This window comes from Oculina patagonica, chromosome 6, assembly GCF_052425735.1.
Source record: "Oculina patagonica isolate OP01 chromosome 6, crgOcupat, whole genome shotgun sequence".
Classification (NCBI taxonomy): domain Eukaryota; kingdom Metazoa; phylum Cnidaria; class Anthozoa; order Scleractinia; family Oculinidae; genus Oculina; species Oculina patagonica.
In genome coordinates, this window is record NC_135763.1 from 21,991,303 (window position 1) to 22,004,269 (window position 12,967).

The 12,967-nt window shown below is 37.3% G+C and overlaps 1 protein-coding gene across 1 annotated transcript in view; it reads right to left on the reverse strand.

The window, feature by feature from the left end:
• Positions 1 to 12,967, reverse strand: part of LOC144658783 (5'-3' exoribonuclease 1-like) — a 97,893-nt gene that overhangs the window by 13,504 nt on the left and 71,422 nt on the right. Inside the window, exons 31-36 of the mRNA XM_078519248.1 lie at positions 7,337 to 7,396; positions 6,782 to 6,914; positions 6,236 to 6,305; positions 5,339 to 5,562; positions 3,588 to 3,765; positions 1,118 to 1,160 (exon numbers count right to left, since the gene is read on the reverse strand). Coding sequence (XP_078375374.1) covers positions 1,118 to 1,160; positions 3,588 to 3,765; positions 5,339 to 5,562; positions 6,236 to 6,305; positions 6,782 to 6,914; positions 7,337 to 7,396 — 708 coding nt within the window. The remainder of the gene's footprint in view (positions 1 to 1,117; positions 1,161 to 3,587; positions 3,766 to 5,338; positions 5,563 to 6,235; positions 6,306 to 6,781; positions 6,915 to 7,336; positions 7,397 to 12,967) is intronic.

Here is a 12,967-nt window from a genome sequence, read left to right on the forward strand (position 1 = left end):
GTTGCAATGTTTGGGAGGTTGCTACGGCTGGTTAAAGGTGTACTATATGTGGGGCGATCTACTGTACCGAAAAAAACAAAAAATGTTTTGAATGAAAATTTGCAGAATCAAATTTTGTTTTATTCAGAATGAGGTAAAAATAAAAATTATACATCAATTGAAATTCTTTTGAATAACCGCAGATCAGTTTTGTTTGTGGTCAATATCATTTTGTACCCTGCCATTTCCTGGAAATAGACACTTAGTTCAGCCCTATTCTCACCTTATCCCACCCCAGTCCAAAATTTATTTTACAAATTTATTCAGATATAGATTTCATCTTAAAGTTTTATATATATAAAATAGAGCACAGCCAACCATTACCAAAGCTTACACTTATTTCATCTTCTATTTTTTAGTTTACAGGATCATTTTACGTTTTATTACTTACTAAAGAGCCTCTGACCGGAAATATCGAAAATTGTTGGGCAGGCTCAAAAAATTGAAAAACTTGATACCTTGCCGGAAGAACACTTTTGGGGAACAATCTTTGAAAGTGTTACTGCAACTTTCTAAAAAAATTATAGTTTTTCAAGAAATTTGGTGTATGAGTTCTGCATCATTAATAATTACTATGTATTACTGGTTATTACAGTAAACAAATTGCCAAGTTCTACGCATTTGTATTGAAGCACTTTGCGAGGCTGGGAAACAAGATTACAGGTGTAATTGTGAATAAGAGTGTGTTTTGTAGCAGTGGTACTGTTTAAAGTTCTGCTGAAAAAATTGGTCTAACGACACATTTCAAAAACTCATTAACAATTCATTAAGAAGATACAAAGGAAATTAATGTTTAAGGAGTGTCTTTATATCTGATAAAAAGACAAGGCTAAACTCTATGTCCAATAACCCAAAATTGTTTGGACAAGGCATTACTGTGCCTGTATAAAATGCAGAAAATAAGAACCTGTTAAGAACCTGAATAGCCTAAATGTGTGTTGACTACCATTTATATAAGAAACTGTTTAGGCTTCCTTGGAAAAATTAGGTTCTTACTTGCCGGTTTTTACCGTATTAACATATGGTATTAATCACTTAATGAACAATTGTTTCAAGGTTAATTAATAAACACACTCACTTTTTGCAGTCGCGGAGGTGTGGACATCCTCTCATCGATAGTGCTATGAGTAAAAATCATAAAAATAGTTACACTACAGTATGGTCAGGAAAAATGGAGCTTTTTCTTTCACTAGAACATAATTCCATAGCTGTAGCAAAACACACCAAACTGAAATAATTCAAAAATAAAGTAAGGGGTAAGGGGATCACGATGACATACATACAGTAACAATAACAACAAACCATTAATTTGTTATAAAATACAGAATAAATCAAACAGTGAATAAAATAAACTTATTTAATAAGTCAAAAAAGTTCTCTGAATAGTGAAAACTATACTTTCCCTATAGCTGCACGCGCACATGCATCTTTTAATTCCATTAACTTCAAAATTTATCTAGCATATTGTTTTCCAGCGCAATGTAACGTATGGTTTGTAACAGCGACATTTTAAATCACTGTCAACTTTCATAACCGTCACACTGACGATGACGGATGTACCGTGGAAACATGTTTGTGAAAATTAAAAAAGTCGTATTATTTTTGAAAATTTCTACATTTTTTGCTGCTATCTGAACTATATGAGCTGACTAGTCAAAACCGAACTTTATCCAAGTTCTAAAACTCAAGACAAAAAAAAAATTAAATATTATTAAAAGTTAATAAATTAAAAGAAAAAAGAATCAGGTACCAGATAATGTGGAACAAAAGTTATTCTTTACAATTTACAGTGTATAGATGCATTAGGAAACATTAAGAAGTGTACTAAGCCTGCTTTGAACATAAATACTCAAGAAATTAATGCTCTGTCATTGCTTGCTTTAATGGTCGCAAAGAAAGATGTGGTTATTCTTAATTCGTTCAGTTTATTCCAAACATAGGACCACAGAAGTTAACATGTGGTATAACTCCAAATTCTATCAACTCTCACTTAATCACACATATATAAGCCCGACTTAAAACATACCCGAGAGTTGGCTTGGGATATTGAAGGCACTTTCACTGTTAGAAGGCATTGAAGTCCAGTGAATTTTTAGAGTTTCCAAACACTTGCCATTTAGAAATGCATAAAAGAACACATTTTTAATACCTAATACACTACTTTATGTCTTGGTGCTTTCCTATTGTAACATTCCGTTTCAAATGAAAGAGTGGAAACAAAGCCAAACAGAATCAATTCTAGACATTTCAAAATGTATTTACTTCCCATACTCGAAAAGGTTATGTGACTTAGTGTGACAAAAATTTGGAAAAATTTAAATAGACTGAGTCAGTGCAGGCAATTGATCAGTCACAGACTCTGGTAATGCAATCATGAGAATTCTTAGACACTGAGCAATTTGCATAACCATGGCAACCCTTCGCCTAAACTATGTCTTAAATCAAACCTGTTGGACTTTTGGCACTTAATTTTTTGGAGGAAAAAGGACTATGATAACAGCAAATTGCTAAAGAAGAAGAAACAAGATAACATTTGGCATAAGTACATTTTAAAACGAAGGAATGTTTAGTTGTTAAAATTTCAGAACAATGTTTTTATGTGTCATTAAGTGAAGAAAGAAAGAATTTGGGGTTATACATGCAACACTTGTCAGGTTTTACCCTGGCAAATGCTCACTGAATATATCTCTCCCTTGTTTTTGAATTGTTTCAGAAAGTATTTAGAAGTAGTATATGTAAATTGCAGATTGTTTTGTAAATGAAAGGGGTGTTAATAATAGGAAATTTCATTAAAAAATAATGACCAATTTGTGAGTCGAGGCAAGCAAACCAATATTACTTTCCATTTTTACTTAAAATGAAAGAATTTGTGGTAAAAACAAACAACATCAGGTTAATTATTGAACTACTGAAAAAGAAAAGGAAGTGATTTTTCCATTTTGCCACAAAATTAAAATTTTGGTATGTTTTTCCTGTTCATCACCGTTAAGAAGCTATGCGGAAGCCGGTGCGGAAGGTACATTGGTCACATAGAGATCCAAAAAGATTAACCACAGCACATTCGTTTCATGTGACTTTAGTAATTGTTACTTATTTTAGATGGATGGAATGTCTTCTACTGAAATGAATTCAGTTAAGCTTAATTAGGTTTTCGATTTGTGTGGAAGGAAGTGAAGTGTTTTCCTCTCATGACAGTCAGTGTATTGAACATGGTTTGCTTATTTAGAGCAAAGTTGTCTCCACATTTTTAAAATGCAAAAAACACCAATGGCTTCAATTTTTACCATAATTATCCAAAACTGACATTTGAACCATTTGTCATTACTATCTGAAAAAGCCACTCTAACAAGTCTGAAAAAATACTACCAAACATGGTTTTCCCTCTTTGTAAGAGAGGCATTATTCTAAAATTAATACTCTCTTCTCACACCTTCATTCAAACCCCATATCGAGCACTGTAAATAGAATTCAGGGGCTGGGCTACAATGCTGTAGGTGTCTATTGCCTAAAGCTGCAACATCAAAGTAATAGACGAGCGTTAAACTCACCCTTGTGCTATTCTGTTTGTATTGATTTGGACTTGTGGAGATCCTCTGGCTTGAACCCCTGGTGTTCTTTGCTTTGTTTTACTGTAAGCTGAGTTTGGAGAGTTCATGAACTGTGACGGGCCAAAGCCACCACCATATGGCATGTTAGGCGACATACCTCGACCAAATCCAAAAGTTCCTAAGAAAAAAGACAAAGCTTACTATTAGTTCACAGGCGTCCTCAAAGGCTTAATGCCCGGGACTCTCAAATGATTCCGCATTATTTTGCTTTTATGTGGACACTTATTGTACAGAGCTGAGTGTCTGTTTTATGGTAGCCTGTGAACAGGCTCTCTGGTCGAGGATGGCGCAAGGAAAGTAGGGAGGGGGGAGGGAAGAAAGGGAGAAGGGGAGAGCCTGTTGACAAAGAATAAAAGCCGCCATTTCACCCCTTTTGATTGTCCTGTCATTAAACTGTCAACAACGTATCATTATCTCTGCCTTGATGTATTGGAATGTAATTAGTAAAACAAGGTGACGGGCCTACACGACTCCTACGTTCGTGACATTTGTTTCTTTGCGGTTCCATGTTAAATTCAGCCTTTTGACCTTTTTGCTTCTCACTTCTTTCTGAGGGGCACTGTTTTATTTATTTGGACGCATCATGTATTGAATAGAGCCGTAAGATTGTGGCCAGGGACGTTTTTAGAGGTCACCGGTCTGCGCTGCGTGGTTTCCTGTTTGTTCGGTTAACACCTCTAAATGTTTGTATGTCTAGTTCAAATTTTTTGTGGCTCGATTCTATTTGCAGGATGTGCTTTGTCTCTCAAAATGTTCGCCCTGGAAAGACAGGAATTGAACAGTGTTCCATGAAAATGTTCACTACTTGCATTTTATTAATACTGGGCCCACTTTTAATTACAAGATGTAAGTTGTCTTATCATGGATTTATCTTGGTCCGCCTTCGCCAGAGAATGTTTGAGACCGGACTCGAGAAGACGGCGGAAATTGAGTCTATTAGTTGTTGTTCCAAATCCAGTGGGAAGAATTCAAACACATTTTCTTTGTTGGGGCAAGTGACCATGACTCACCCTTTCTACTTCGTAAAGCAAATTTATCGCATCACGTCTCAAGCATATAATTATTGTATTACGGTGTGGACAAAATTGAGATGTTGATAAGACCTGTCAACAATAATTATTAGTGATTTGACCAATCAGAGGTTGCACTAGAATCTCGTGCACGGCGGGTGCTTGGAACGGCGGTAAAAAACCTTTGTCCGCAGGCTCCCCAGTTTTTATTGCTCCCCTGGTCCCTTCTCGGCTCGCTTCGCTCACCGATCAGATCGGAGCCTACTTGCAGGCTAGTTTTGTGGAGAAAGAGATTATACAAATTCTAGTTTCTCTTAGACCAAGTGAACTTTTTTGTCAACTGTACTAAGTTTCTGTCTAGTAATTTATAAGACAACACAAACACCACCAGTAAGAGCTAAAATAAATCAGTTCAAAATGGAAGTCAGAAGTCTCAAATCCCTCAAATAGCCAAAATAAACTTGAGATATCAGCAATAGGAAGAATGTGTATTTTAGCTCCAATTTCTCACTTTTACAACTACCAATAATGATGTCTTTTCTTGCGATTATTTTACAATTTTCAGAACTGTTTCTTTGAAACTTCAGCCATTAGCATCTGATTCAAGACATTAACAGTGTGTCAATGCTGCATGTGGAGTTAAACACATTTCAGAATACAACTGTTTATACTGGCACACACCTGGAGAATCTAGCCTGAAATCTGCTGAGGTCTGTTGCATGTTCTTGTTTTTCTTGCCCAGTTCAGGTGAACAGCCCAGGTTGGGACTTACTGAACCTCTTCCTCCAAGCTGTTGAATTTTGCCTGCTGACTTGTTCTCAACCTTTTTGGCTTCACATCGAGCACCATGACTGATGTTGATAAGTGATGCAGCTCCCATCAAGTACACCTTACTAGACGAGCACCTGAAGACAGCAAAGATGATTCTCTACTTTAAAATTCACATATTAATTATGTCACCTCCGTCTTGAAAACTCTCCAGCACCACAGTCAAATAGTTGCCTAGATACATCTAATCTAAAGCCAAGGATTAGAATATAGATTTAGGAGCCTAAAAGCAGAGCTCCTTAGTTTTTTACTATTTACTGGAAGTAACGCACTGGCAACAAAATATGTCCTGGTTAAAAACTGGAAATAGTCCAGAGAATAGGCAAAAAAGGTAAAGCCTGTGTCCAAGCCAAGTGGCCCATACAGCTGGAGCTTATCCCGGTTTCTGTAGCATTAAGCGACTAGGAGTATTTCTTTTTTCTAAGGTACAGTTCTATGGTGGACTGCTTGTGACTGCTTGTGTGCATTGAAGGCTATTACTGACAAGTAAAAAAGTGATATAGTGTCCACTCCAACCTGCCAATGACTTGCTGTTTCAGAGTCTTGACCTGAGAAGTGATGAAATACATGTACCGGTATGTTTCTTTGAATGGTTACAGCTATTGAGTAGACTTGAGTGTTACTGTTTGGTAAAGAATTGCAGTCAAGTTGCCTATACTCGACACTTTCCTTCTCCTTTACAAAAAATCTACTTTTTGTAAGTGACACTTTTAATGCTACTGATTACCGAGTTAATTATAAAGTTGTTACCTTATTGGTAATCCATTCAGGAATGGTTTATCAAAGACGACTTCGTACTGGACATCAACTGAACCATCACCTCATAGAAGAATTAAATTCATTTCAAAATACGGAAATAAACTAATTGTTCTGATAAGGGTCCACAACATAAAGACACAACAGGAGTCTGCATTGATTTAACTGTGAAATTTTCATAAAATTAATTCCCAATAAGAGATTACAAATGAATTAAAATAAAATAACATACGATAAGGGCAATGAAATAATTAAGGAAATACAAGGAATACATCAAAACAAACTGGCTTACGAACTGAAAAAAAAAACAGGGTTCAGGAAACCCGAAATGTGGAAACGTGGTATAAGGCAAAGAAGAAATAGGCTACATGAAATAATTTATAGGGGGAATAAGCATAGGCTCAGTGACAAATAAAGGCATGTGGAGTAAGAAAATATTACAAATACGAATAAAGAACTGTAAATTTTTAACAAATCATGAAAGATAATGGCACAAACATGAGTAGTTTTGCATGGAAAAACACAAAAGTTTAAAGATACCCCGATGAATGCCTGTAATAGTTCCTCTAAATCCAAATGGAACGGCTGCATTAACTTTGACATTAACAACTCTGTCGAATAGCTCAAAGGTGGCATCACTGTCAGGAAGAACTACTCCTAGATGTTCAGATGGCTGCAACAAAAGATGACAATTAAAACAATAACCCTTACATTATCACATCACACATACTACAAGACCCCACGTAATCAAGAAAAGATCGCAGGATTGATCAATCAATACGACATACTTTACAACTCATTAAAATAACAGTATTAAAAACAAGATAAACTATCAAAATTATTTACAATTAAAACCAACTTTTTGTATAGTTCATGAGAAAAGTATTTTTAACTGATGTTTCTTACAAAAAGGTTGTTCGAAGTATCTCTGGCTATGTGTGCAGTAAGTGGACTTGTTACGTGGCAGAAGTAGTCCACGAAGCTTATGGCTTCCATAATTTGACTGGAACAATTTGATAAATTGTACATTAACATTGTACTTAAATTTAACTACATTCAAAAGTGAAAAAAGGGTGGATAACAATTGCTACTTACCCTAAACAGGAGGTAAGGCCGTACACGTACTTTTACTGTCTTTGTCTTCTGGTTCAATGCCTAAGTAATTGAAAAAATGGTTGATATCTTCAGTACAGTGATTTCTAGCAGAACAGTTGTTATTGGTAGGTACAAGAACTGACAATGCACTGGGATGAATCAAGTTGGGTAGTTAATATGTATAGCTTCTTCTTAGAAAGCAACTTGTCCTGCTGCTTTGATAAGGAGATGTTTACAGTTATTTTAGAAAGGGCCTAGCTATGCTACAACGTTCCTTTTTTGTCAGTTTTCAAAAACCCAAATATGGTTATAGTCTGGCAGCATAGCCGCGAGTCAAGATTTCGGCTGAATCATGCACTTCTTATTTCCAGCCTGAAAATTTGCACACAGCAAGAGACTATTGAGGTTAACATTTTAAAGTGCCTATGAAATGAAATTTTGACCCTTTTTATTGCAGAAAATGACAGAGGATGTTCCACTGATTCGTTATTTACCAATTTAAGCTATACTAAGGAGCACAATCTACTAAGAGTTCTTGCCTTGAAGTTGGCCATTTCGAGCCAAAATCTGTGACATCTGATTAGCAGCCAAATGATGCAAATTAGGTCTATAGACATCATAACGTGTGTAAACAGTTTGATTACACGGCAGCAGAGAGAAGAATAGGGCTTGTTGATTGTGGTTTAACTTTCAATTTCCTAGCTTATGGTACCTGAACAACAATATCATTGACACTTATTACAGGAAAACTCTCATATCCGTGGGACTTCTTCCTCAGATGGCTGTACGTTTTCTGGCTCTAAGGATATAGTACGAAAACTTGCACAGATTTTTATTTATAGTACAACTATCACTATTTACATGTATAGTGATTGAATTTGTCACCATCGGTTGTGCATGCTGAAGTGAACTTCTCAGCTGAATACGTCTGCTAGATAACAGTCAGAATTTAGGTTATATACAAGTTGTGTTTTATCAACTTAAAATCGAAAAACTTTACCGCTTTATTGAACTTAACTTGGCCCACGGTAGACACTTGTTTTTATGTCTTGCCATGACACTGCCAGTGCTGGCTGTGAGTAGTCTAACGCCAGGAACAGAGCTTATTTCTCATTTTCTTTTTTTGGAATTAAAGTTCTTTTATACAGTGGAGAAGTTGTTCAACATTTAAGTAGGGAAATGTTCACACTTGACTAGAGTCCAGCATGGTGAATTAAGAAAGCTGACAGCTTTATGCGTGCCCAAAGACTTCATGATTTATACTGACACGATAAATTAACTATGCGACGCGCATACATGCAGCATTATAATTTTTTGCTTTTGAGACATGCACATCGGCACTTAGGTAGAACAAAGACAAAATAGCTTCCTTTCTCACTAAGAACTTGAATTCCTCCATAAAAGATGTTGGCAAAAATGTCAACTGACTGTTTCCCCATGAAGAACACACAGTAAGGGTGGCAGCAACACACCCTAAAGTGAGTAATGCAATAACGGTGGCAAGCAACACACCCAGGTGATAATACGTAATGGAATGAGGGTGGCAGCGACACACCCTAGTGATGAGCAATGCAGTAAGGGTGGCAGCAACACACTCTAGTGATGATGCATGATGGAATGAGGGTGGCAGTGTCACACCCTAGTGATGAGCAATGCAGTAAGGGTGGCAGCAACACACTTAGTGATGATGCATGATGATGGGTGGAGTGTCACACCCTAGTGTTGGGAGCAATGCAGTAAGGGTGGCAGCAACACACTCTAGTGATGATGCATGATGGAATGAGGGTGGCAGTGTCACACCCTAGTGATGAGCAATGCAGTAAGAGTGGCAGCAACACACTCTAGTGATGATGCATGATGGAATGAGGGTGGCAGTGTCACACCCTAGTGATGAGCAATGCAGTAAGGGTGGCAGCAACACACTCTAGTGATGATGCATGATGGAATGAGGGTGGCAGTGTCACACCCTATGAATGAGCAATGCAGTAAGGGTGGCAGCGACACACCCTGCGATGAGCCAACAAGTGTGGAATGTGCCCCACTCAGGAGAGAGTAGAAGCTAAAGGGGAACGGTGTGGTGGGGAAAAATACAGAACTAATGTGTAGTAAACTACTGGTTAAAGACAATACAGCGTGGACATGCAAAGTAATAGACCATTTGCATTATGACGTAAAAGCGCAAAGACTTCTGGTAGTTGTAGTTAAGTTCGCGGGAAAAAATCATTTCTGCCTTATGATTGGCTAAGGGCAGCCAAGCGCGAAGGTGAACATCCAGGACTTTTATTTTGATCTGAAGTTGAGCTGCTATAAAGTTTACGCTCTTGTCACTTCCAAATTTGTTTATACATTTATTTTTTCAGTTACCTGTCAAAAATATAGAAAACAGGATGATAGCTTTGGAATGAAAAATGACTGAGTTCTGTGTTTTAACCAAGACAGACAAATTTTGTTCGTGTTCAAGTAAGTTGTGTGGCGGAGTTGACTTCACTGGTAGAAATTCATTCATCGCGGCCGACAACTTCTCTTCGTAAATACTTTTAGCCTAATATCACAGCTTCAAAACATCGCGCACTGGAAACAGATTGTTTGAAAGGACGAGTCGAGGATATAACTGAATTTGTGTGGAATCAAGTGAAAGCAAGGCAAGCCATTGACTTTGTTCTTAATCTATTTTCAGACGTTCAACAAACGATCGCTTCCATCGATCTCAGGTGAATTATAATTCTTCACTGAAAAGCTTAGAAACTTTACCATATATCATGATTGCTTGGCGGGACGGTCAGTTTAATTTATTTTTACAGTGAGACAGAGAAACGAGTCAAATAATTTTCCTCTTTCAATCGAGCTTCATCAATGAATCATGAAGGGTCAATCATAAAGGATTTTCAAGCTGATCAATCAAAACTTCCCTGTGCAGGTGAATACAGATTATTTGTTTTTATCTTAAAATTGTATTTTTTCGTCAAATTAGAACTGTAATTGCAGTATTCTTTAACAAAGAAGTTTTCTTGTTTTTGTACTGGAAATGTCAACTCGTCGAGTAGCAGTTGTGGTTTCAATCCGAGCGAGGGCCATGCGAGCAAATATAATTTTATTTCCCAAATCTTGTTGATGAACGATTACTTGTGCGACTCGAAAGGTGAGCCTCAAAGATTTTTACGAGTGTAGAAATCATGTACTGTGCTCCCCCATGTTTAGAAAGGGTAAAATATTGCGTCTTTGTATATTATTTGATAATACCTGGCAAGCAAAAGTTTTAGGAATTTAATTAAATAACCCCGCGACTGAGACTTGGAGGAAACACTCGTTGAAACTTCACTACAAAACGCAACCCAGCAAATATACAATTTCTTGCATAACTTTTTTTTTTTCATTTTAACGGACTTGGTTTTATACTGAGAGGTTGCTTTTTGCCCTTTAAATGAAGCCACAGGACGTCTTCCTCGGTGAGAGTAATTTTCTTTACCTCCATCACGATTTTCTTGGGCTAGCTGGCTTGATGACGATTCAAAATTTTCCGCGAACCTAACTACAAGTACCAGAAGTCTTTGCGCTTTTACGTCATAATGCAAATGGTCTATTGAAAGATAGGAGCACGTAACTCAAATAAATGAATGTAAGCATAACTTGGTTTTGATTACAGTCGTTAAAAATGAAGAGTTGTTTATCCAGATACTAGAAACCCAAAGGTCAGTTGATGTTACAATCTCAGATAAACAAGGCAGCTCTTGAACCAGAGCAGAGTCACACAAGGTCCTTTCATGCAATAGCTAAATATTTGCAGCTGTTTGTAACATAAGAAAAACTGTGAACAATGTCAAAACGATGGCTGCTTAAGCTCTAACTAGTTTACTCTATTTCACAAGTAAAAAAACCATACATGTGAAAAGTAATTTTTGGCATGTTTTACAGGAGATTTGGATATTATAGGCATATAGGGATGGCCAGGAGTGGCCCTTCCCAGATGTTCAATGTGTTAAGATGCCGTATCCATGGTAACTACATCTTAATTATGAATGTTCCTAATTAATTGATGCAAGTTATGCAGTGTTCAAATCAGGAAATTGATGACACATTATTCACACAATGTTACAACTTTGCCATTTGTTCCTTCCCTTTGGAACTATTATCTTAAACATTTTCCATGACAAACGCATAGTGAAGTACAAGCAAATAAGCTGTACAGCACTTGCATCTTTTGTTGCTACAGCTGGTCTCGAAGACACAGTAGATGAGCACTTGGCACGACATTGCAGCCTCAGGCAGTGTGCACCATATTGGTTGCCATGTTTCCTTGCTGACGTCTAGCCCCATTCTTCTGAGTGTGATAACTGGGATATTGGCTTGGTTCCTTCATCAGATAGAAAAGGTGGTGGTCCTTGATTCTTGTGCGAGAAATATTAATTGGGGTTGCCTCCACGAATATGGCAACCAATATGGGGTTTAGAAAACAATTTGCAATCTGTTCAGGACGACTGGAATTTCAGCTGTCTTTGTCAACCTTTGTCTTCTAGGAAGTTGTCCACAAACAGAGATTATTCCATGGAGTGCTTTCTCTGTCAATCAGCCATTCCCTTACAAACACTGCGTGACTGTTCCTTTCTTAGAGTTCTAATCTCCTTTTCTAAATTGCAAAACAAAATCTTGACCTTGGTCTCCACAAACGGATTGCTTAGCTCTGCTGACAAGACTCTTAAACCTTGTTTGACTTGTACGAGACTGCTTGTGATGGGGCAACTGGGCATGCTTCTCTTCATCACTATCTACCAACCTCACTAGTTCAGCCCCAGGTACCATCCAACTTAGGTAACAACGCACTTGGATTCTCTGTTATGCCTATCACCCCACCGTCCCCTTTTGATAAGTTTGTTATTCTACTCATGGGCCTGGTCCTACGATTTGGCAGAGAAGGCATTTGGAGTCTTGTGCACTGTAAACTATCCACTCTGGATGGTAGATCTACATGTAACATAATTATCTGTCATGTGCACAAGAAGGCCATCTGACGTAGTTTGTGTGGTCTGTCCGGAAACCCGTAACTATCTAGCGTTATAACATTGCTGTACAAAGATAGCTAAGCTGACTGGGGGTAAACTTGGTAAACAAAGGCGCACTGAGCCAGATGAGGTCTAGAATCAACTTCTTTTCCAAAAAAACATTTATTTATTTTCTAGAAATTTTGGTCCTTTTGCCACATGTTGCCATGTTGAACATTTGGAAATAATTTTAGACAAAACAATTCTCTTAAGGTGGCTTACTACAGTTTTTACGAGACTTAAGAGCGTGTGCTACAATTTTCTACTTGACATCAATATTGTTCGCGAGGACAAAAATTGCGCTAGCAACTCTTAAATGAAAGGAAAACAAGGTTCAGCTGTTAAACCAACTTGGTATACCAGAGAGAATTTCAAAATGTTTCAGACATTTGTTTAAACCTAGAGCAGGAAAAAGGGCAAGAAAGATAGATAAATAACCTGCAATTTTTGACTTTCTTCATTGCAGGAAAGTCATGGCGTCACATGAGCACATGCTCAAATTAAAGGTCACGCACAATTTATTTGATTCTCGTCCAAGGTTATATAATCCCGTTTTTAAGTCAAATTACTCAAATACCTACTGTCCAACCCATGA